Source organism: Eumetopias jubatus, unplaced genomic scaffold, assembly GCF_037043125.1.
Source record: "Eumetopias jubatus isolate StellerSeaLion01/CBP00866 unplaced genomic scaffold, mEumJub1_p1.0 scaffold_1, whole genome shotgun sequence".
Taxonomy (NCBI): domain Eukaryota; kingdom Metazoa; phylum Chordata; class Mammalia; order Carnivora; family Otariidae; genus Eumetopias; species Eumetopias jubatus.
Genome location: NW_028274807.1, coordinates 68,733,155 through 68,756,894, shown reverse-complemented (window position 1 = coordinate 68,756,894; position 23,740 = coordinate 68,733,155). Strand labels below are relative to the sequence as shown.

Here is a 23,740-nt window from a genome sequence, read left to right as displayed (position 1 = left end):
TTGCCATCCTATAGAGATATGCATCAGTGTAAAAACATGGGGCAGAGGAATAGCATTATCCAAAAATGAGCTCTTTCAGCAGCATGGTGCCCCAACCCTAAAGGAGCCAGAGCATAACCCTTCTCTGCAGTGATCTGATCGGTCCCTGAGACAGTCACAAGCTAGGCCAGTTTTCAGGGGCGTAAGTTCACTTTTCCCCCATGATGGGGATATGTCTCAGCTCCCCTAATCTCTAGTGGTGAGGTATCTACACACTTTTGCCCATTCCCCTTTATAATCAGCAGTCGACTTTTACAAGACTCTGCAAGCTAGAAAATTGTTGAGGGCCCCCGAATAAAATTACCTGGTGCTTTCAAAGACCCAATCCATGTTCTGTGTCTCAGAAGCCAAGTTAGCTTCAGGGCTAAGCAGACACACACCAGTCACTGTCCAAATGCCGCATCCCTGTGGGTCAGTGGACCGGGCTCACAGGGAGGCTATTTTGTCTTGGATACTTTTTTCCTTTCATCAATGCCACAATCCCAAAAGGGCCTATTAATTGCCTATGGCCATTCCAAAAAAAAAAAAAAAAAAAAAAGCTAAAAAGACTTTGGAGCACAAGGTGTTTTGGAAACCATCTTTAGCTAGAAACAATCCTATAGGAGGAATGAGGACAGAGGCAAAGGAGGCCATGGCAGACAGACGCCAGGCCCCGGGAGCCACATGGAGGTGAGACACACACAGAACTGCCTCCAGGACCCCCACTTACCAGCTTGCTTTTGACCAATTGTTCTATTGCACTGACAAGGTCTGCAGCAGAAGGTACTTCAGTGGAAGCCTGCCGGGCTGCTAGCAAAGAGGAGGACTGCAAGACATTGAGCAGCAAAGGAAAAGCAGATTAGCAAGGAATGAGGAATAGCAGTTAGGAAGCAAAACAGCAAGTCCACAGCTCAAGACAGGCAAGGGAAGCAAAGCTTTATGTTTAGAGGCAAGAGATCACAGAGGGAGATAGGACGGGGTGTGGGACAGGCCTGCCTGACCCCTTGTCAGGAATTCTGGCCAGCTGCAAAGCAGGGATGGGACTAGGCTCTCCTTAGGCAGGCCTCCGGAGGAGCTGAGGGCAGGGTTTGCTGCGTTCCCGGGAGGCCAATAGGTAAGGGCTGCACCCACTGTCAGCAACAGGAGAGAGGGACAGACAGAACTCTGGCCACGACAGGGCTGCTCATTGCTGTTCCAGGGTATGAAAGGAATCCATAAACCTAGCCTCAAATGTGTCCAAAGGAGAGAAATGGTCTTCGCTTTACTTAAATACAGATTTTAAATATAGGTCTTCAATGTGTATCAAGCAAAAATTCTAGGGCAGAGCACTTAAAGACCAGGAAGCTAGAAACCCCCTGCCCACTCACATGTGTGTACACACACACACACACACACACACACCACACATACACACACACCTCCACAAACATAGCTGTTTGTCCTAAAGCCCCTGAACTGAAACACCTGGATGTAATAAATGGTTTTAGCAAGGAGTTGTGTATTTCATGTCGGAGTCACCAGAGACTATCCTATTCACAGTGAAAGGAGGCTCAAGCCAAGGACCCCATCCACTTGTATCAGCAAGAAGGACTGACTAGTTCATGTGGCTGTTTGGTCGATGGTTTGGGGAATCCTACTCATGGAGGGATGGTGGTTTTTATTTTCCTTCTCCTACTTGAGAAGAAATTGGGAGAGAAATGGTTCACTGCATGCACATATGAGCTTTCCCTCCTGGCATAGCCAAGCAGAGGGCAACCGTGCTCCCAGGGCCCAGGGCACATGCTCTTTTGGTCTTTGACACTAATCACCGCAGGGATAAAAAGCTGAATGTCCTGGCCATGCTCTGTCTTCAAGTTTGTCCCTTATGTTAGGGGGAAGAGTTTCAAAAAGAAGCTACTTTTCTAATTTAAGAGTTACTTTAGGTCTTTGCTTCTGAGATGGGGTAAAACAAAGTCAAATGATAATTAAGAGAGATATAACAACACTCTTTTTTCTCTTCTGGGGAATGTAGGAAAGGAGCTTAAGTCTGTTTGGAAATCCAAGCTATCAACTTTTTGATTTAGTAATCCCACCCCTGGGAACTTATCCCAAGGACAGAAGTCCAAAGAACAAATGCTGTATGTACAAAGCGATCTGCAGCCGTGTTATCTAGAGTAGCAAAAACTGGAAACAACCCAGGATATCCCAAAACAGACTGGTCAAGCAAATTATGATACATCAAATAAGGGAAATACTCCCCAGCTATTAAAATTGTAGTTATGAAGATAAAATTAATAAGATTTAAAAAAAATTAAATAAAACATTGAGCATATCAAGTGCATATTACAATTATAAAAATAAAACACACATGCATATGAACAAACAGTAGAAGGGAACATGAAGAATCAAGGAGGTTGTATAACATTACAGTAGGTAGACTAAAAACTTCCTTATAGACTGTTGTAAAAACTTATTTTAATAAGTTCAACTCCAATTGCTAGAAGTTCTGAGGCTCCCCAAATATTTCAGAAAAACAAATGCACAGAAATCAAACAGGCAGGGCTGAGGAGGGTGAATGTGTCTAAAAAGGGACCGTTGCCATCTGTCCCCTTTCTGGCTAACAAAAAGCCACACAAATGTCTGGGGTGAGTCCGCCTTTTCAGTTACAAATTATCCAGAAACAGCATAACATCCTCTTCCCCAAAACAAGCTGTGTTTGAGGGAATTCGAGGGGGAAGGTTCATGACCTTTACTTTTCGGATGCCGGCTGGCACCTCCGTGCGGAGGGCCGCGTGGGAGGGCCGATACTGTGACCGGAGCGTCCTCCGCCCCACACATGCTGTCACTGTTCGTAGAACATTTTACAAGGCTAGGCCTCTGGGAACACCGCAGACTGGCTCCGGTGCTGACCTCAGTGTGGAGTGCGGGCACTTCTGCTCCTGGGAACCCAGGATGGACATCGTACCGTGCTTCCTGCTACTTGCCCTTCCAACAGTTAAGAGTCAGGGCCACCACCATCACCGTCACAGAGGGGGCATCTTCATCATCATCCTGTCTCTAGAGTCTCTCCCTCTCGCGTGGCACCCTGGGAGACCCCAACTAATGTCTGTGGGCTCATGATCCAAATACAAAGCAGAGGGAATGCACACAAGGACGGGGATGTCACCAGACATGCTGAAGCATCTGCAAGCAGGACTTTCTGAACTGTATCCCCGGGGGGTGGTATGAAGATGTGTTCCCCGCCTCTGCTGGCCCCACGGCCTCAGAGGGGGCCGTGCCACGGCAAGGCGGTGCAGCATGGAACACAGGGAGACCCCGGAGGGACGGCTAAGCCACCACCACCACTACAAACCACTCTGAAAAGAAAATGTAAAGGACAGTTAAAACCTGCAGAGTCCAAGGGGACAGCGACACGAAGAGAAGGCAGGAAAAACACAGAGGTGAAAGCAGGGTTTGCTAGGAAAATGAGCGACAGGGCGTGCAGTTCAAGCAGCCCTGAGCCTTGGCCGGTACCAGGCCACACATCCAAGCTGACCTCTAGAGCAAACAGGGTGATCGCTTGGCGATTCAAGGCCACGTACACATCTATGCTTCAGGCCCCGGTGAGCCTCTGAGTGCTCACGAGGCAGGGATTTTTGCAAGACCAAGCACGCGGCAACCTGCACTTAGGTCTTCCCACCTTTGTCAGCAACTCCCCCTTAGCAGTGTCTCCATCCCTCCTGTGGTGATTGCAGAATTTGGGCTTGACCGGAAGCTACTGTTACTTGGATTTTAGAGTTCAGTATAGGGAAAACAATCAGCTAAAACACAGTTCAGAAGTCAGGTACAACAAAGTGATCTCAGCCTGGAACGGCCTCAGACTCCTTTTGAGACAAATAGTTCCTTTTAGGATCTGCAGCTTCCAAAGACAGAGTCATTATCCTTCATCAACAGGACAAGACACCAGACAGATTCCCACTCTGGGACTTCTGCAGGCGTCCCTACACTGCCCAGATTGAAGTCAGACCTCCAGGGCGGGGGGAGGGGGCACCTACCAAATCTAGATGGAATCTGCATCACTACGGATTCGGGGAGATAACAAGTGAGAGACAGTATTACCACCCTCATCACACACACAAGACAAAATCACATGTGTTATACATTGTTCTTTCAAGTGAGAAAGTAAAGAAGTCCTACCATCTCGTCCTGTGTAGGGTCATTGTCAAAGATCTTCATAGGAGGAGGGAGGGGGGTGTGTGACTCTTCATCTGGCTCATCCTCGCCCCAACCTTTCTTGTTCTTCTAGAACAAATGAGCAGCATTAGTCCTTCAGTCCTATATTTCATACAGTTAAAGATACCAATGGGTCAGGACTTAGAATTTTTTTTAAAAAGCAGCATGTTAGATACCCTCCTTCCTCACCATATCCTTATTTTTTCAGCCTCACCGTCCTCCTCTGTGGAATGGGTGCACCTTTTTATCTCAAATGACAGTGAGGTTCAAATGGGGAACACACACACACACACACACACACACACACACACACACGAGAAACATTTACCTCGTTAATCAGTCAGGAAAAGAAAAAGCTGAGAGTGGTCAGAGAAAACCTAACTTTTTTTAAAAATGGTTCTTTATTGGGCGCCTGGGTGGCTCAGTTGGTTAAGCGACTGCCTTCGGCTCAGGTCATGGTCCTGGAGTCCCAGGATCGAGTCCCGCATCGGGCTCCCTGCTCGGCAGGGAGTCTGCTTCTCCCTCTGACCCTCTTCCCTCTCGTGCTCTCTCTCTCTCATTCTCTCTCTCTCAAATAAATAAATAAAATCTTTAAAAAAAATGGTTCTTTATTTATTACATGCCTTCAGTTTTACTTCCATGGATAAGCTGCTATGTCCATGAAATTCTTTTTTTTTTTAAAGATTTTATTTATTTATTCATGACAACAGGGAGAGAGAGAGAGAGAGAGGCAGAGGCAGAGAGAAGCAGGCTCCCCGCCGAGCAGGGAGCCCAATGCAGGACTCGATCCCAGGACCCGGGGAATCATGACCAGAACCGAAAGCAGACGCTTAACCATCTGAGCCACCCAGGCACCTGAGAAAACCTAACTTTTTAAGCTTTTGAAGGACTATTAAGCCACAATCTGAGTATCACCAGGCTCTACTGTCATTCTCAGAGGGAGAAATGGCAGATAGCATAAAATTACAGAGTCTGGTTACATAGCAGGAAGAATCACTTAGCCACATCAGCAAATAGAGCAGGTTAATTGGCCAGAAAAAAAACAGCTCTCATTCCCCCAACTAAAACACACCCACTGTATTTTGATTACAGAATCTCAGCTTTCAAAGGGACTTCAGAGGTCACCCAGTCTGACCTCTCAGCTAATACAGGGATCTCTCCGACTGCTATGTGAGTTCATATGGCGTCCCGGCCCCTTTTAGCACGGGTGTCTATTCGCTTTCATGGCAGCTCACTCATCACTAGCTGACCTCCATTAAAGTTCCTCTTTGAGCTGCAATCTTGCCTTCTGTAAACCTTCACCTGTTAGTCATAATTCTCCCCTCTGGAGCAACCTGGAGTTGTCTACTCCATTTATATGTGGCACTGGTCTAGATACTTGAAAACAGCTAGTCTCCCAACATGGGCTTCTCCTTCCAAGGGAAACGGTCTACCTTCTTTTATTCTTATTCTCAACTAGCAGGTTTTGATGTAATCCTTAGTAGAAGCAGGGGATTAGGTGACCAAATGGCTCCCCTCAGGCCCAGGCCCCTATCTCCAAATCTGGCAAAATGTTGTCTATCTGCTGGAAATTCTAGGTGCTAGTCAGTCTCCGAATTGATCACACATCAGACTGGTAAGGTCTTGTTAGTACAAAAACTCAGATCACTTGGGCTCAAGAACACAAGCTACTGGGGACTAGAGACTGGCAGGTTTACAGAACCCAGGGAAAGAGGCCTCACAAAACTCCAGGAAGGATGTAGGTCAGAAGCCCCCTCCTGATGGAGGCTCCAGGGCCACATGTAATTACCTCATCGGCACTGTCTCCCTGAGGGGTCGTCTCATCCCCAGGCTTGGGAGATCCCAGGTCGAAGCTCTTCCGGCCATCTCGTACTTTCTTCTGCTTCTTGATGTTTCCATCTGCTTTTCCACTGTTGAGCCGGCGCACGGGACTGGTCAGCCACTTCTTAAGGGTGTTGGTGGAACGCTTGGGCCCAGGGGAGCTGTGGATGGAGTTCAGGGAGGGCTGAGACTGCAGGTTGGCCACTGACTCAGACTTGCCTCCGTTTTCACTTGAGGAATGAGAGTATGCATCTGAGGAGAAAGAACAGACCGACACAGCCAATGTCAGAGGCAGTTAAGGGGCGACGGGGGGCGGGGAGTGCGGCTGGGAGTAAGACAGTTCTATCCTCAGGAAGCTGGAACACAAGGCAGAATGTCAAGGCCAGCTGCAGACCCTGGTCAAGGCAGCCCTCTCTAGAGGTTAACAGCTGACCCTCACTCAATTTTTAATGTGCAAGGCACTGCTCTGGGAGCCGTGGATATCGGAGTGAACAGAAGACAAAGACTCCTACCTTCATGGAAAAAAAATCAAGATCCTAAGCAAGAATTACCAACCAGTAACAATGTCATGGGGCATCTATTAGGTTGTATATTTTATTTTATTTATTTTTATTTTTTATTGTTATGTTAATCACCATACATTACATCATTAGTTTTACATGTAGTGTTCCATGATTCATTGTTTGTGCATAACACCCAGTGCTCCACGCAGAATGTGCCCTCTTTAATACCCATCATCAGGCTAACCCATCCCCCCACCCCCCTCCCCTCTAGAACCCTCAGTTTGTTTCTCAGAGTCCATCGTCTCTCATGGTTCGTCTCCCCCTCCGACTTACTCCCTTTCATTCTTCCCCTCCTGCTATCTTCTTCTTTTTCTTTTTTCTTAACATATGTTGCATTATTTGTTTCAGAAGTACAGATCTGTGATTCAACAGTCTTGCACAATTCACAGCGCTCACCATAGCACATACCCGCCCCAATGTCTATCACCCAGCCACCCCATCCCTCCCACCCCAGGTTGTATATTTTAAAGACATTTAAGACCTAGGTTTTATTTTCAAAGACCCCTTATCTAGCTACACAAACACATCCAAACACACACAGATGCAAAGAAAGAGAAGAGTGAAAGATCAAGACAGAGCATGCAAAACAATGCCAAATTCACAGAGAATGTGATTAACTGCCACAGGGCTGGTATGGACTCTAGGTGATAAGCCAGCAGAGTTCAGAGGAAGGTCAGATCAGTGTAGGCGGGATTGGTCTGAAAGAGTTTAATGGAAGAGATGTGTCTGAGTAGAAGAGAAGGGGAGAGGGAACTACACAAGGAGAGACAGCAGGACCCAAAGCATGAATATTGAAAAATAAGTTAACACAGCCCATAAGGAGATCCTCTGCATGAAGTAAAGTTTTGATGGAGAAAGAGAAACTGGATAGAAAGATTAGTGAGGACATTTAATAATAAACTAGAAGTGTCTGACCTTTATTGTGAGACTATCCTGGGAAATGACACAATAAAAGGGTTTTTTTTTTTGTTGTTGTTGTTAATTAATCTGGTCACTATATACAGCATAGCCCTGGGAAGGAGGGGTCAGAACCAGAAGGCCACACTAGGGTGGCACACTGGGGTACAGAGGAACGAATGTGAGGCATTCCAAAGCAAGAAGCATCTGGATGATAAATCAAAGGTGAGTTACCTCTCTGTATCTGCTACTTCTCATTACCAAAATGGTCTTGGGAGAATTCCTTGACCCCTCATGGGTCCACTGCCCCTGTGCCAGTTTGCATACTGATATTTAAACCAAACACATGACTAGGTATTGAAATAAATTACTGAAGTGGTTTTTCATACCTATTCCTCTCAAAGACTGAATCACCTTTTCCTATAATGACTGTATCCTAGGCCTGGCCTTGAGGACAAACCTGGATTTAGAGGCCCTCTGGCCTAGACATAGCCAGTAGAGAAAAAACAAAATCCCAAAGGCAGGTGAATGAACACTTTTGCCAACAAAGAGCTGTCTCCAGCTTCTACAACTGGCAGATCTTGAGGGCCCCAAGCTCAGGCTCTTGACCCTGTGGGGACTGACTTTGACGCTGCTAGAGTTTTGTGTGTACCTTGGAAAACAAGACCTCAATGTTTGCATCTAGAAGCCCAAACACTGAGGTCCTAAAGTCCCCTGGTAAAAAGGATAATTTACAGGGTTGCTCTGCTCAGGGAATATTTGGGGATCCACTGACTTGGTTAGCATCCCTTTAAGGACAACACTATAATCTTATCTCAGGGAATTCCTTGCTGGCTGTGGTCCTGGGTATGTTGACATTATTTCTGAAGTGTTTGGTGTGGGTCAAACTCCTGTTCTCAGAAGCCTGGGTGATCAACATCTCCCCACACTGGTAGTAGAACCAGGGCTTTTCTCTTATCTTTCTGCTGATAGGCTGCAAAAGCTTTTCATTCACCAGACCCCTGGGATACCACATGGCTCTATAAAACCAAGCCTTCAAAACTTAATCAGCACATACTGTGTCAGCAGAACTAGAGGCCCAACCACATTAACTGTGCCCTGGTCCAAATTCTCTGTTCCATCACAAAACATAGCCTGATTTCGAGATTCACAAATGCAAATCTTGACTGTCCTTCCCTGTTGTCATATGGTTCTGCTTTGGGGCATTCTGTATAAATGAATGCCAAGAGTGCAAATTACAAAGTACAAATTAAAAATCAAGCATGTTCTCACTTTTGTTGTTTCAAGTTTATTCTGTGTAAACAATTAGGGCCATTCAATCGCAGCCCACATAAAAGAGAATTCAAGTGTTGGAAACAATCTATAATTCATCTAATTAGGGTCCCAAATTCAGACAAAACCATTTCTAAATCACTTTGTTGTTTTTTATTTGTGTTTTTATTTTCCGGTTTTGATATAATTGACATATAACATTGTATTAGTTCAAGGTGTACAACATAATGATTTGATATTTGTATATATTGTGAAATGATCACTGCAATAAGTTTAGTTAACATTCATTACCTCACATAGTTACAATCTTTATTCTTGAGATGAGAAATTTACTAAATTACTTTGAATGCATGCTTTTAGAGAATGTGGCACCATTTAGTTTAGAAAATTTGTAGTTTATTACTGCTTTAAAGAACACTTGGCATGCTATGCTCATCCCATTTTTGGAGGATGACTGCAATTAGCTGTTTGAGATTTTATTATAGTACCTTTCCAGGCATAAAAGTTAAGTAACTGATTTGTAACAACTGCAACAATAAGACTGCTCTCAAACCTTTCCACGCTGAGGCAGAAGCTATTTATTATGATTCTTGTCATAGGAAATAGAAGATCAGTATTTCAGGAAACCAAGGATCATAGTTGGTGAATGGCAGGGAGGCAAGAATTAAACTCAGATCTTACTCCTTACTCTTAAAATTTTTATTTATTTTAGAGAGAGAGAGAATAAATGGGTGGGGGGAAGGTCAGGGGCAAAGGGAGAGGGAGAAGCAGACTCCCTGCTGACCAGGGACCCTGACGTAGGGATCGATCCCAGGACCCTGAGATCACTACTTGGGCCGAAGGCAGATGCTTAACTGACTGAGCCACTCAGGTGCCCCATCCACTGCACATATATTAATCTTATTCCTACATCTGCATTTATTCCATGTATTGCTTTAGCCTCTATGATTATTGTAAAAGGAGCATCAAACTGCCAGTCTATTTAACATTTCAAATATATGTTTATATATAATGTATATAAGTTATAAAATTTCAATGTTGAAAACAGTCTCAGTCTAATTTTAAGGACAAGGCAATGAAGGTTTAAATATGAGAAATCCATTGTTACAAATGAATTAGTCACAAAGCCAGGACCAGAATCCAGGCATCTCTACATCTGCCCCAGGGCTCTGAACTAACGTTTCCTCTATAGTCCTGAGGCACAGAAGCTGCACATACAGCTAATATCTGGTTTTAAGTCACTGGGAAGACAAATGTGTCCCTGGGCATTGTAGGTAATCAAGCTCCCCAGATGTTCCAGTATGTTCAACTTGCTTTCTGGATCAGAAAAAAATCATATTCTGAGGCTGGTTTTACTAGGAGATACTTTTAAGATAGAGAAAAATGTAGAAAAAATGTAACAAACCAGGTACCCACCACTCTAGATATGATAAATGTAAACTTTTTTTTGCCAATATTTGCTTCAGCTTTTAAAAAAATATAAAAGATTATATATACAGTTGAAGCTTTACATTTTTTTCTTTTTTTTTTAAGATTTTATTTATTTATTTGAGAGAGAGAGAATGAGAGAGAGAGAGCACGAGAGAGAAGAGGGTCAGAGGGAGAAGCAGACTCCCTGCTGAGCAGGGAGCCCGATGTGGGACTTGATCCCGGGACTCCAGGATCATGACCTGAGCCGAAGGCAGTCGCTTAACCAACTGAGCCACCCAGGCGCCCCTTTAAATTTTTTTCACCCATTCACAATCCTATCCACCATTTTCCCTTCCCAGAGTTAAATTCTCTTCTGAAGCTGGTGTGCATCTTTCCCATCCATGTTGTTAGCCATTTACTTTGTATGGAAATATAGTATTATTTTGTGTTTTTAAAATTTTACATAATTATCATAATATAGGTATCATTTTGCAACATGCTCATTAATTCAAAATTATCTGAGATTTATCCATGTTCAGTCATGTAGATCTAGTTCATTTTAATTGTTGAATAATATTCTTTCATAGGACATATCATAATGTTTGTAACACATTTTCCTTAGGATGGATATTTAGGTTGTTACACACACACACACACACACACACACTTATTTGAAGCAGTCCTGTACAGGTCTCTGTTTATTTGTGAGAATTCCTCCAGGGCAGTGTTTCCCAAACTATCTGTGGTCAGGGAGTCAAAGACCCGTTTTTCTTATTTCCAATCTGTTTCAGATCAATACTTTTATAAAATACAAAGTCACACTCTTAGATGTGGTGGAAGTATCAAATTGCTATAAAAGCTTCTAAATACTTATTCTCACTTTCTGTACCTATATCTCCCTGTGAACTGGAAATAAATGGCTGACAAATCTTTACAATGTGCAAATCACACACCGAGGAGAACACACACTGCTCTAAACTCTTAAAGAAGCATCCAGAGCACATATCTCAAGGTAGACCTGCTGGGCTTTACAGAAGACACCTTGCCACCTTCACTAGTTACTGCCAGATTGCACTCTGATTTACTCCCACCAACTGTATACACAACTTCTTTCATCTTTTGTAATGATCAACGAAATGAAAAAGCAATCTACCAAATGGGAGAAAATTTGCAAATCATGTATCAGATAGGGGATTAATATCCAACATATATAAAGAACTCATACAACTCAATAGCAGACAAACAACCTGATTAAATAAATGGGCAGAGGATCTGAATAGACCTTTTTCCAGACAGATTGGTCAACAGGTACATGAAAAGATGCTTAACATCACGAATCATCAGGGAAATGCAAATTAAAACCACAATGAGATATCATCTCGCATCTGTTACAATGGCTAGTCTCAAAAAGATAAGAGATAATAAGTGTTGGTGAGGATGTGGAGAAAAGGAAACCCTTGTGCACCTGGGTTGGTGGGGATGCAAACTGGTGCAGCTACTATGGAAATACTTTAAGGAAATAAATTGAGATTAAAGCAGAATGTCTCAAGAAGAAGAAACAAAAAGGTAAAAACCAGTGCCTCTAGATCAGTAGGAAACGCATCCTATAATTGGTATCTCAGCCACAAACTGGGAAAATAGGAAATTTGTCAGGGGAATCTCTGAGGTTGAAGGTCCAACTTCACGGGCTCTGAGTGGCACAGCTTACCTGATTGGTCACGGGAGTAAAAACAAGATACTAATGAAATCAAGAAAATGTAAATAAATAAACCAACAGACAACCAATACTTATCCATCAGCAGACTCACACACTGTTTTTTATCCCTACTTTCTTCAATTCCCAAGCCACCTCTCTAACCCACCTGATTTCCCTTTTAATACCTGCAAAGACACGCTGCTTGGTCACACAACACGTTCCAAGGCTTAGTCAATGACTAGAGAATTCTTGACCTCAACACTCATCTCTTCATGATACTTTGTTGCAGTTGATTAAAAGAGAAACCCTCCTGGCCTAATCTGCCTGCCTTGCTTAAATGACCTCAGAACAACCCACTGGTGCCTAGTCAGTGGATTGCAACAAAGAGGTGAGCTGGCTTCTGGCCCTGCTATGCCACTAACAAGCTGGGCAGTGCTCAGATGGATGAGACAGGATACGCTCAAAGCCTGGCTCCACCTCTGGCCAGCTGTGTGACTCTGGTCCATTTACTTAACCTCTCTGTATCTCAGTTTCCTCATCAGTAACTGAAGATAATATTAGTGTCTACCCAATAGGATTGCTATTAGGATTAAGGAGTTAATATTTTTAAAGTACTTAGAGCACTTATAAACCCACAGAAACAAGATGTGAGTTAAATAAAAATCAATAAATCCAGAAAAAGCTCCCTTAATTCCATGGCTTTGAGTTTATTCTGTATAAACTCTGTTCCTTCATTCTATCTTATGTTCTTTTAAAGCCTAGACTAAATGATTTAAGGCCATTTTTAGCTTCAAAGATTCATGCCCTCCTAAAAGCAAAGAAACACTTAATGCTACCAGCTGCCATTCTGGGTCATTTTCCCCTCTAATTTCAGGGAGCCACTCTTATGACCAGTGCCTGAAATCTTGTCCGAGAATAAGGTGGCCATATCCTTGGGTTACTTGGCCATGGTTGTCTACTTCTCCCGCTATTTGGAAGTTTAAGCAGCACAGGCTATTCCCTGGAAATGACACATGCCTCCTTATCTATAGGGTGTCTCTCAGAATGGGAGCTTCAGATGGATTTTATGACCAGGCAACTGAACAACTGTTGAGATTAGGGTCTCAAATACCATCATGGGGTTAGAATAAACATGTCAGTGTTATCAGTTTCAGCCTTGGGGCAAGGGCTCCATAATTTCAGGTATTTTCATCACAGTAGCATGTTTCTAAGCAGTACAGGAGATGAGAGCTGTCTGCTTGATGTGAAGAGTCAAAGCGGAACAAAGCCCATGAGAGTATGCTCACTGCACAGTCCCAACAAGTCCATTGTCTAGGTCAAACTGTCCTTCTTTACTTGGACAGACCTTCATTAGCTACCAAAATAGAAGATAATTGTATACAAATGGGTAGTAACTGAATATACTAGACATCTGCCATATCTAATATAGCCCATTTATAAATTCAATTTCCTTTTTAAAAAGTTTCAACTCATATTTATTTCACTTTTATGTTACACCTAAAAAAGAAAAAAAAGCTTTTACCCTTTGCAGTCTGGTGTAAAATTTGCAAAACTATTCTGAAAGCAGAATGCATTTTTGCACAAGTCGTCACAGAATGCATATGTAGGAAATGTCAAATGTCTTTGGCTGCTTCCACTGTATGGCCATCCGCTATTTCTCTAGTCACAAAATACTGATTCATCAGCCTTCTTCACACTGACCTCAAAGTAAGCTGAAAATAAAGGATTATACCTCTTAAAACAAGAAGAGAGTTCTATTAGTTTTGAGGGGTTACCATCCCCAAAGACTAGGAGCAGTGTCCTTGAAAGGGCGAGGCTGGGGCCACAGAGAGCATATGCATGGGTAAGGTCATCCAAGCTTTCAGTGGCTTGTGAGTACCCTCAATGCATAACTCACTAAGCTGGCCCACCATTTTCTATACTGGCTTGAGGGACAAAACTCAAGAACAAAAAACTCATTTTCAGTCCATTCTTCTGGAGTTCAATGGTGGTATTCAATCATATCCCAAAGGCTGTCTTTTACATATTGTAATTTATGTAATTGCTAAAAGATACAGAGTCTAGTTGCTCTATATTAAGCATACCTGTTTTATCTAGATGGGTCTATAAATGTCCCCCCGGTATTTATAACACTCTATTGGAAGCTTTGACTCCAATGGCTGAAATCACACAAAGACTCCTAAAAGCCACTAGATATTTACAGAAGAGTCCTTTAACCTCCTGTTTTTTTGTCTGGCTTTAGTTTCAATGACACTGGAATAATCATAAACTCATCCTTATTGCCTTCCATGGCTTGAGCTATATAAGGCAAATGCATTTCAATACATCTGTCTGCAGAGATTAGAAAGCCAAATACTCCTGTTTTCTTCAGCTTTCTATAAATAATTTACTTAATATAAACATTATAGAAGTATCATATATACATTTTTCTCACACTGGAAATTGAAGTATCATATACACATTTTCTCACATCTAGAGAAGGGGATGATGGGAAGGTCAAGGATACAAATTCTTTGTGTAATAAATACATAAATCCAATTGTTTGTAAGTAGGGACAGCACAAAACCTACAGTAAGCATCAATATATCTCTCATGGCATAAGATAATGACTCTGACAGGTCTTTTAGTGGAATGTTGATGAAAGCCAATCTCCTGGATGCATGTTTAGCTGAGGTCCTAAGGCTGTGCATCACCAGTTCCTGGAATGGCTGGCTTCCCACCAAACCATTTGGTTGGCCATTCTGGTATCTAGACCACCTGGTGCCAGAGGAGGAAGAAAGCTGCTACAGTGACAGCAATAGGACAAGGGAAAGGGGGAGAAGCAGCGGGGTCCAGAAACATTGTTTCTGAACACTAGAAAACTTGTTGCCCTTGCAATTTGCCCCTACTACAACTTTAGACTAAACTTGGCAAACACCACTTGGCTCAGGATAGTCCTTCTCCCATCTCTTGGACAACACTCAAGTCTCAAATGCATAGTCCACACCCCTGCCTCCTGCTCCCTATACTGCTTTTATACTTAGTTCAGGAACGTCTTCTCCGATGAGTCCTTTGCCAACCCACCGTTCTTTATCTCACCACTTTACTCAGACTTTCATGTGGTCTTTGTAATTTTTTTTTACATCTAAATCCCTACGGATTTGGAACTTTTGTGTCTGCTTTTCCCCATGAAACAAAGAGTACAAAATGAAGGATCACCCTGAGCCTCAACAGCACATTGTATTGAGCTCAGTAGACAGATGACAGGTCATTTCTACTCCCTTGTCCCCTTCTCTTCCCTAGAATGCTGACCCTACCTGGTAGACTGTACAGAGATCTGAGCCACGGGGATTCCAAATCCAGTGGCATCCACATAGGGCAGGAATTCGTTTCATCTTCAGAGCTCATGGGGACACCAGCTCTTAATATCAGGGTCTTCTCCAACAGACTAAACAATCTCCCCGGGGGGGCGGGGCGGGGCGGGGAAAGCCAGTACCTCAGGCTTCAATCTAGGTAAACTCTTTCGAATTCTATTCTAATTCAGTTCAGATCTCACTCAACTACTGCAGGCTCCTTCAGTGCCTCGCCTTCCAGTCCCACCAGGACACCTTTGGAAACAGAGGGTAAAATGACTGTTTCCAACTGTTTGTCTTCATAGTCTCCTTGGCCTTACTTTTCCCTGGGTAATATTCTGTCTGAGCTGGAGACAGAGGGAGGAAAGCCCTGGAAGGGCAATGAGTCAGTGCCTTCCTCCCATCCCAGATAGGCATGTTCTAAACACGCAAGGCCATTGCTGTGACATGTTGCCACATTGACTCACTCGATTCACTACCCTTTTGGTGGCCTTTGGAAGCCAAGGGCTAAAAATTCTTTCTATATTTCAGGGGTGGATTCTGAAAGTTGACATATCAGATCGCCAGAAGTCAGTGGAAGAATATCTGCTGCTCTTCCAAGAGTAAACATTCTAGACATTATTTCCATTTATATACCCTTTTCATTCTCCCAGACTTGTCCACAGCTCTGGAGAGGGAATGCACATTTCTTCTACAGTGTAGTGTAGAAAATTCTCCTAAAGGGCTCCTGAACTGCTCAAAACATAACCAACAAGAGAGCATGGTGAAAATGGACAAATCCAGACTGAAAAAAGGATATTGCCATGTTAATATAAAACCTAAACACAGACTTTTGAGAAGTGGTTTCTGCTTATGTTCTACTTATGTTATGTCTGCAACAACAATCAGCAGATCAGCAGGAACTGAGGTCATCTAAGATCGGTGTTCATCTATAAAGATATCATGAGCACAAGGAGGTCATCAAATCACGACCCAGGGCACCTGCCCAGTCCCAAGCCTGGGGTAGCCATCTCCTTACCGCCTCCTTTTCAGCCCTCCTAAGCAGATTAAATGAGCTCCATAACCTAGTCACTTAAAATGTTACTAATGTTAAAACAGTAACATTTTGCACTTTTCAGATTGTGAGAACATAAACAAGTTCAACCCTAGTAATACTCCCAAAGCTCAAACTAACATGATAACAAATTACCAAATGTAATTGAAGATTCTCTCAGAGGATGACTAAGGCTGTCTTTTCAGATTTAATCTCCTGCAAGCAGATTCTTCATTCACAAAGACTTCTGTATGGATATTTTTCTTTCTATTCCTATTGTCATGCCTTAAATCAGATCTTTTAAAACTACTGGCTCTAACTATGTAACAGCCTCCAACTGATTTCTCTGCATCTAATCTCTTTGTCGTATCAGTTTGACGTCTCTCTGCTATCAGAACAATTACATTGGTCTGTATAAGCCACTTGATCAATAAAATCTAACTTCTCAGCCTGCTATTTAAACTACTCCATGGACAGGCCTGCTCACCTTTCCAGCTCTATGAGCTTCTATTCTTTGATAATCTGAGTTTCCCAAACTGTGGTCCTCAGACCAACAGTGGAAGCATCATCTGGGAACTTGTTTAGAAATGCAAATTCCTGGGTCCCATTCTGGAGCTACTGAATCAGAAACCATGGGGGTGGCCCAGCACTCTGTGTTTTAACAAGCCCTCCAAGTAATTTCGATGTATGCTCATGTTTGAAGATGACTATTTTATATGAACCACTACCCCGCCCCTGCTTCAGTCTAATTGTGCACTTAGTCAGTTTGCTGCACAAGCCACGTTGCATTCCTCATTGCTCATATCACTCTGCAGCCTCTCTGCTTGTCTAAAGCCTACCTAGCACTTCTTGGATGACTAAGCCCAGCATGTTCTCCTTTTTTTTGGGAGAGTACCTCTTGTACCACTCATTTGGCACTGACAATGCTCGTTTACATGCCCTGACCTCCCTAACTCTAAGGAAAGTCCTTGAGGACAGAGATGTCCTCCACCTTTGCATCCCCAGCACCAACTCTTTGGGTAAAGAGGAGGCCATTCAATGGCCAGTGATGAACAGCTAAGGACAAAGAAAGATAAATCATTGGAGCCTGAGTATCATTAGGCCCAGAGACCTCTAAGAAAAAGCCAATGCTGGTGAGGTGCTGGTCTCTTTAACTTAGCAAGGAGACTACCAACATAGGCTGGTGCTTCCCTGTTCTGTAAGATGTTCTGTGTTGTTCAGGCAATTCAGATGGGTTAAACAAAGTTAACTGTTTCTTTACTGCAAGATTTATTATGCTAATTAACCCGTCATGCAAAGGATGACTCTCCCAGGGGAGACACAGATCATTTACAGAAGTCTATTAACGTGTTGTAGAAAGCAGCGTGGTCAGCATCGATCTTGGCGATTATTCTACCTCAGTCTAGAATACAAAAGGTGAATCACACTCTTGAGGATGGGATCCCAGTCAAACTCAAAACCTCTTATGAACACCAAAGGAGGAGATAAGTTACAGTCTAGGTATTTTCAAGTTAGGTGCTATCACCTCAGAGTTTCCCCAGGAGTCAGGTGGGGAAACCTGTCCTGGATTCAACTTACAATGCCCTTCAATAGTAACCGAAACTGAAGGAACCCATGCCAGGCTTAATTATAGAGGCGGAGGGAAAGAGTTAAGCGGGGTGACTCTGGAAAGGTTAAGACTGTAATTAAGCGCTACTTAACTGAAAATGTTGCAATGGAAACTCTCCTAGAGAACCTGAGGGAAGAAGACGGAAACTGCATACCTGGAGGAAGAAACAAGTGGCTGGTGGTCAGCGACTGTGTTTTCAGTGTCCTTTTCGGGGAAAACTACATTGTGTGTGTTTGACAGGGATGGGGAGGGGTGGGGGAAAGAAAGTATTAAGGTACAGAGGATCCTGGACTTAACATAGTTTGAGACCCTGCAGGCTTAACACGGTCCTGTTTCTCCCAAGCACCTGTGCCAAGTGAGCCTTCCTCTGGGTCCTTGCTACTTGGCTTGCAAAAAAGCAACAAACAAGCTGAATTAGGTCTAAGCTGCCCAACCAAGAGTAACGTCTCATTCTACATTGCTCTGCCCTGTGCTTCATGTAGCAAAGCCCTTACGCCCTGCTTCCTGGGGCCTGCCTTCTCACACCCAGAGCACAGACTCCATGCTCAGGGTGCAGGTGGCCAGGAAAAGCCACTGCCTGGCCTACCTGGGGATGAGATTCACAGGTATGAGCCCATGGCTTCATTTCTTTCAAACTTTTTACTTTGACATAATTTTGCATTTAGAAGAAAGTTGCAAGAGTAGTACAAAGAATTTCTATACACCCTTCACCCAGATTTCCCAAATGCTAACAGTTTACCACTTGCTTTTTCTTCTCTCTTTCTCTCACTTGCTCTCCCCTTTTCTGAGCCTTCTGAGAATAAGTTACAAAGAAGATTCTTCTTGATTCCCAAATACTTCAGTGTATGTTTCCTAAAAACATGGATGTTCTCTTACATAACCACAGTACAATGAGCAAATTCAGGAATTTAACGTTGCTACTCTCTTCAAATATTGCCAATTGTTCAAATGATGTCCTTTATAGAAAAAGGTCATGTCTTTCATGACTTGGCTATCTTTATGAGCATAAGGTAGTTATTTTGTAAAACATCCCTCAGTCTGGGTTTGCTGGATGTTGCCTTATGATTATATTTAGTGTGTGTTTTTGGCAGGAATGCCCCGAAAATTATGTACCATGTAAGGAGACACGTACTATTGATTTGATCCAATTCTAGTGATGTTAAGTTTGATCCCTCGGTTAAGGAGGTGTCTGTCCCTTGCACAATTTTCTAATCCATCAAGTTAAATTGCATATTTGCTCAGTGCTGATGTTTTTAAAATTCTGATACAAATCAACTGCAAGTGATGTTTGAACACAATTCCTGCATACAATACCCAACTCTATGTGATATTTGAACACATCCCTACATACAATACCCAATTCCATTCATGAAATAATCTCCTGGTCACGACTATGAGAGGACAATAATTTTCTACTCCACTGAAAACAGATTTAACAATGTATAATGAAAATGGTGGCCACGCAAAAGGCTAGAACTAGATTGTAAAAACTGTACAAGTTGTGCTTTGCTTGCTGTTTAAAGTTGACTTTGGCCTTGTGGGCATACAATTATCAGTAAACCTTAAGTTTCCACGTGAAAATCATAGTCCTAAATGGGGACTCTGAAAGCTAATCCGGGGTCAGGTTTGTACTCGACCTATGAGTCCCTTCTACAGATCTTGAAATTGTCACTGAAAATGGTGCTGTGGGTTTAGGGGAGCCATGAAATGCTGGTCAGCTATGTTAATTCCTACAATATTTTGCCAATAAATACAGAGAGATCATCATGACAGTGCAGGATGCTACAGCATCTTGAATATGGGGAATGACCAGCTAAAACAGCCAGAGGTTGAAGAATGGAGGCATGATTCCAAGATCCTGGTAGATGGCAAGGCATTTCCTATCCCTCGAGTCAAGCTTGAGAGTGTTAAAGATGGGAGAAATGAGAAGTAGGTGTTAAGAGAGTAGATCAGGGAGAACCTTAGAAGCTCCAATGCTGGCCTCTACTCTAGAAGACACTGAACTGGGCTACTTAACTGCTGTAGCAAATAATAAACCTTGGGTGCATGATGAGCAGGACAGAGAGGTTGAGTCCGGATGATACTATGGGACCCTAGAAAGGTCACTTCCTAATTACACCATGTATCTCATTTGCATAATTGGGACCGGAAATTCCCTTTAGCCAGCACTCTGCCTTTGGTGCAGGTAAGACAAGCTGACACCTTGTCCTCTAGACATGAGCTAGTTCCTGAGATTTACCAGCAGTATTTTAACTTCCCTTCAATCAAGAAAAACATCCAGAGTACTCAATGGACTTGTAGGGAACAGGGTACGTATTCACCTAGGGCAGGGGTCAAAGCTCTGATGTCTTCAAGGTAAGGTCAACATGAGAAGGCTGTGGACATGGATAGTCAGAAGAGGCACATATGGCAAAATGGACAGTGTAAGTCAGCTAAAGACATTAATGTTCATATTTTTAAAAAGAATCCAAACACTCTGCTGCCAAATACTACACATTGGGACCAAAGGCCCAAGGGCTGCTACTTTGCCATGCCTGCTCAGGGGTGACAAGACCATCTCCTCTTTTCTAGAGCTGGAACCCCCAGCTTCCCGATCAGCGATGCTTGTGATGGGGTATCACCTGGCACCACAGATACCCATGGAGACATCCTTTGCAGGAAAGACACACAATTAGACTATTTCCATAAGAGTGCCTCTTTCCTAGAAGACTGCCTAGACCCGGCCCCATTATGATGACTCTTTTATTACTTAACAGCTAGGTCCTGTTGGCTCAATTCACACAGCATTTATACTTGAAGATATTGTATTATTAGTCATTTATTCAGCAGATGCTTCCTGAGTGCTCTCTCTGTGCCAGGTACCCCTCCCAATGCGGGGCTATAGCAGTGAAGGAGACAAAGCCAAGTTGATGTTCTAGTTGGGGTGGGAGTGGGGTCAGATAATAAACTAACACAGGAGTTTTTAATAAAATTTCCAATTCTGCTGAACAGTATTTAGAGAATTAAACTAGCTAATGAGTTGTAGAGGGCCTGGATTCTGTCTTCAGAGTGAGCAGCCGGTGACAGTCTCTCTGAGAGTAAGTTGAGATCCGAATGATAAGAAGGAACTAGCCATGTAAAGATGGGGCTAAAGCCTTCTGCCAAGAGTACAGTCTGGGCAGATATCCTAAGGCAGAAAGAAAAGTTGGGTATGTCCAAGGTACCTGAGGAGAGTTCTTGTGGCTGGGGCACAGGTCAGGGGTAGTGGGAGAGGAAACAAAGTTGGGGAAGGCAGGTGGCAGCTGGACCCAGAGCCCTGCAGGCCATGACAGCAAGTTGGAACCTCATCCTAAATGCAATGGGAAACCATTGGAGGGTTTTCAAAGAGGCTGGAGTGAGGGATGATTTTACTTTAATTGACAAATTGGTCAACATGACCTGATTGGTCCATGTTGTGCAAACAGATAAATTTGTCCTGAACTGGATTCACCTTTCCAACAAGAATCACCTTTTCTTTGCGGTACCTGGGTGGCTCAGTCGGTTAAGCGTCTGCCTTCGGCTCAGGTCATGATCTCAGGGTCCTGGGATGGAGCCCCATGTTGGGCTCCCTGCCCAGTGGAGAGTCTGCTTTTCTCTCTGCCCCTCCCCCCTGCTCGTGCTCTCTCTACCTCTCTCTCTCAAATAAATAAATAAAATCTTAAAAAAAAAAATCACCTCTTCTTCTTTAAGGATTTGGGGAGAAACATCTTACCAAATATGGATGAATGGGAAATATCAGGATATTCAGATTGGTGTCTGGACAAAATACTCCATATACAGCTCACACACACATAAGGCCACCTCATCCCTTCCTACTATTAGCTTGTGTTTCCAATCCCTATGTGTCACCTGAGCTCTCAACTATATTCCTCCTGCTATGGTCTAACATGCCAAGCTTCAGGTGGCATTATCAATGAGATATGCTCCCACCTCTGATCTTGCTAACCTCTCTGCCTAGAAAGTTCTTCCCCCAGATTCTATATGGCTCTTTTCTTCTCTGCCTTCAGGTCTTCATTGAAATGCTACCTTCCCAGTACAGTCTCCCCCAACTACTCTATTTAAAAACGGCAACACCCCACTCCACTGTGCTGGCAGTCCCTATTCCCTTCCCCTTTCATTTTCCCTGTAGTATTTACTGTCATTTAGCCTGCTGTATTAACCACGTCTTTTTTTTTTAAGATTTTATTTATTTGTCAGAGAGAGAGAGCACAAAAAGGGGGAGCAGCAGGTAGAGGGAGAAGCAGGCTCCCTAGTGAGCAACGAAAACCTGATGCAGGACTTGATCCCAGGACCCTGGGATCATGACCTGAGCCGAAGGCAGATGCTTAACTGACTGAGCCACCCAGGCGCCCCTCAACCATGTCTTTTTATTTTCTATATTCTGATGCTTTGCTATCTGGAGCCTTGCTAACCTAGGAGGGACAGCCCTTCTTCCTAGGGCTACCTAATTCCTAGAGACAGCAAACAACTCAACTGGGACGGTGCCTTTCATACGCAAACCTACCAATCCAGAGCCCACACCCCCAACCATCTTCTTCACTGGGCTCCGTGTTTTGGGGCACTATCCACCCACCCTGAGAGCCCCAGGGCCAGGAACCAGACAGCTAGGGAGAGCCCCTGCACTCCAGAACCTACTGAAATGATTCAAACTAGCCAATCCTGAGCCTGATTTGCCTGGCTAGCCTCATAAAGGCCTCGGCCCACGGTTCCTTTTCCTTTCCTCTCCCTGCCTTCCAGCAAGCTCAGTTTCCTCTGCAGCCCTGAGTGGTGGCAAAGTGAACAGCGGGCTGTGTTTTCAGCAGCAAGCATCTCCCCACCTGTTGGCATTGTTGAACTGCACATTTTTCTGTTAACACACTACTTTTAAAAATACCTACTATAGAATTTACTTTTATCATTTTGTCTCTATTTTCCTCGCTAGAATATCAGCTCCCTGAGGGCAGGGGGTTTTTGTCAGCTTTTGTTCACTATTGTGTTTCTAGCACCTACAAGAGTGGCTGACATGAGCACTAAAACACTCAATAAACATTTGTTGGAAAAAGATGTCATAGAAGATGCTCAATAAATATGTTCTCAATATGAAACGAATAAAAAGGAAGCCAAGGTGCCGGCTTGTGTGTGAGTGCATAACTACAGGAGGCAAGGGGCAGAGGGAGGTCACCCCGGGATTTGAGTTCCAGCTCCGCCTCCTGGCCCTTCTGAACCGGGGTTTCCTCATCCATGAACCCACCTGTCAGATAATGATGCGTGCTTAGAGTAACAGTGAAAGGTCACTACCTGACAGTAAACAGAGATGACAGTAAGGACAGCTGAATGACAATAAGCAACCTTGTGCTGTAATGCAGTCATGCCTGTGGGGCCTGAGAGATGGCCAGCCCTTTCCCAAGCCATCAGACTGCAGTGCTTTAAGTCCCCTCCTCCCGAGTCTCTCATGCTCCTTCACCAGACAGCAGCAAAGGGAGAATGCACTTCCTCCTGACTCCCTTCCACAACCTGCTACTCCTTATCAGTCACAGATGCAGAAGCAGATCCCAGCAAGGGCAAACACACAAGGGCGTTCATGAACTCAGGTCCAAGACCCTAGAACTATCGGACTCACATGAGAAGAGAGGATGTATCTGGTTCACAAAATTTCCCACCCATTTCTTACTCTAAAGTTAGGAAGTACTTTATGACTTTGAAAATTAAAAATACTTAAATGAACAGGAGGACTTTAAAAAAAGTCAAACTTTCAAGCTTTTAATGGCTCTGTGTTTCAAATGTAATACATAGCTATTATAGGAAAAAATAGAAGAAAACAAAGGTTCAGTAATCCTACCACTATGTGATAACTACATCTATACCACTTTGGAACATGTACCTCATCTCCGTGTGAGTGTG

At 43.6% G+C, this 23,740-nt stretch overlaps 1 protein-coding gene across 12 annotated transcripts in view; it reads right to left on the bottom strand.

Moving 5' to 3' along the window:
* KALRN (kalirin RhoGEF kinase) overlaps positions 1–23,740 on the bottom strand; it is a 694,375-nt gene that overhangs the window by 64,872 nt on the left and 605,763 nt on the right. For 2 of the 12 annotated variants that reach the window (XM_028091298.1, XM_028091299.1), the window contains exons 2-4: positions 5,999–6,282; positions 4,174–4,278; positions 749–844 (exon numbers count right to left, since the gene is read on the bottom strand). The exons of 6 other annotated variants lie outside the window; for them this stretch is intronic. In XM_028091298.1, coding sequence (XP_027947099.1) covers positions 749–844; positions 4,174–4,278; positions 5,999–6,282 — 485 coding nt within the window. The remainder of the gene's footprint in view (positions 1–748; positions 845–4,173; positions 4,279–5,998; positions 6,283–23,740) is intronic. 4 more of the 12 variants (XM_028091300.2, XM_028091302.2, XM_028091301.2 and 1 more) reach the window with 2 other exon arrangements.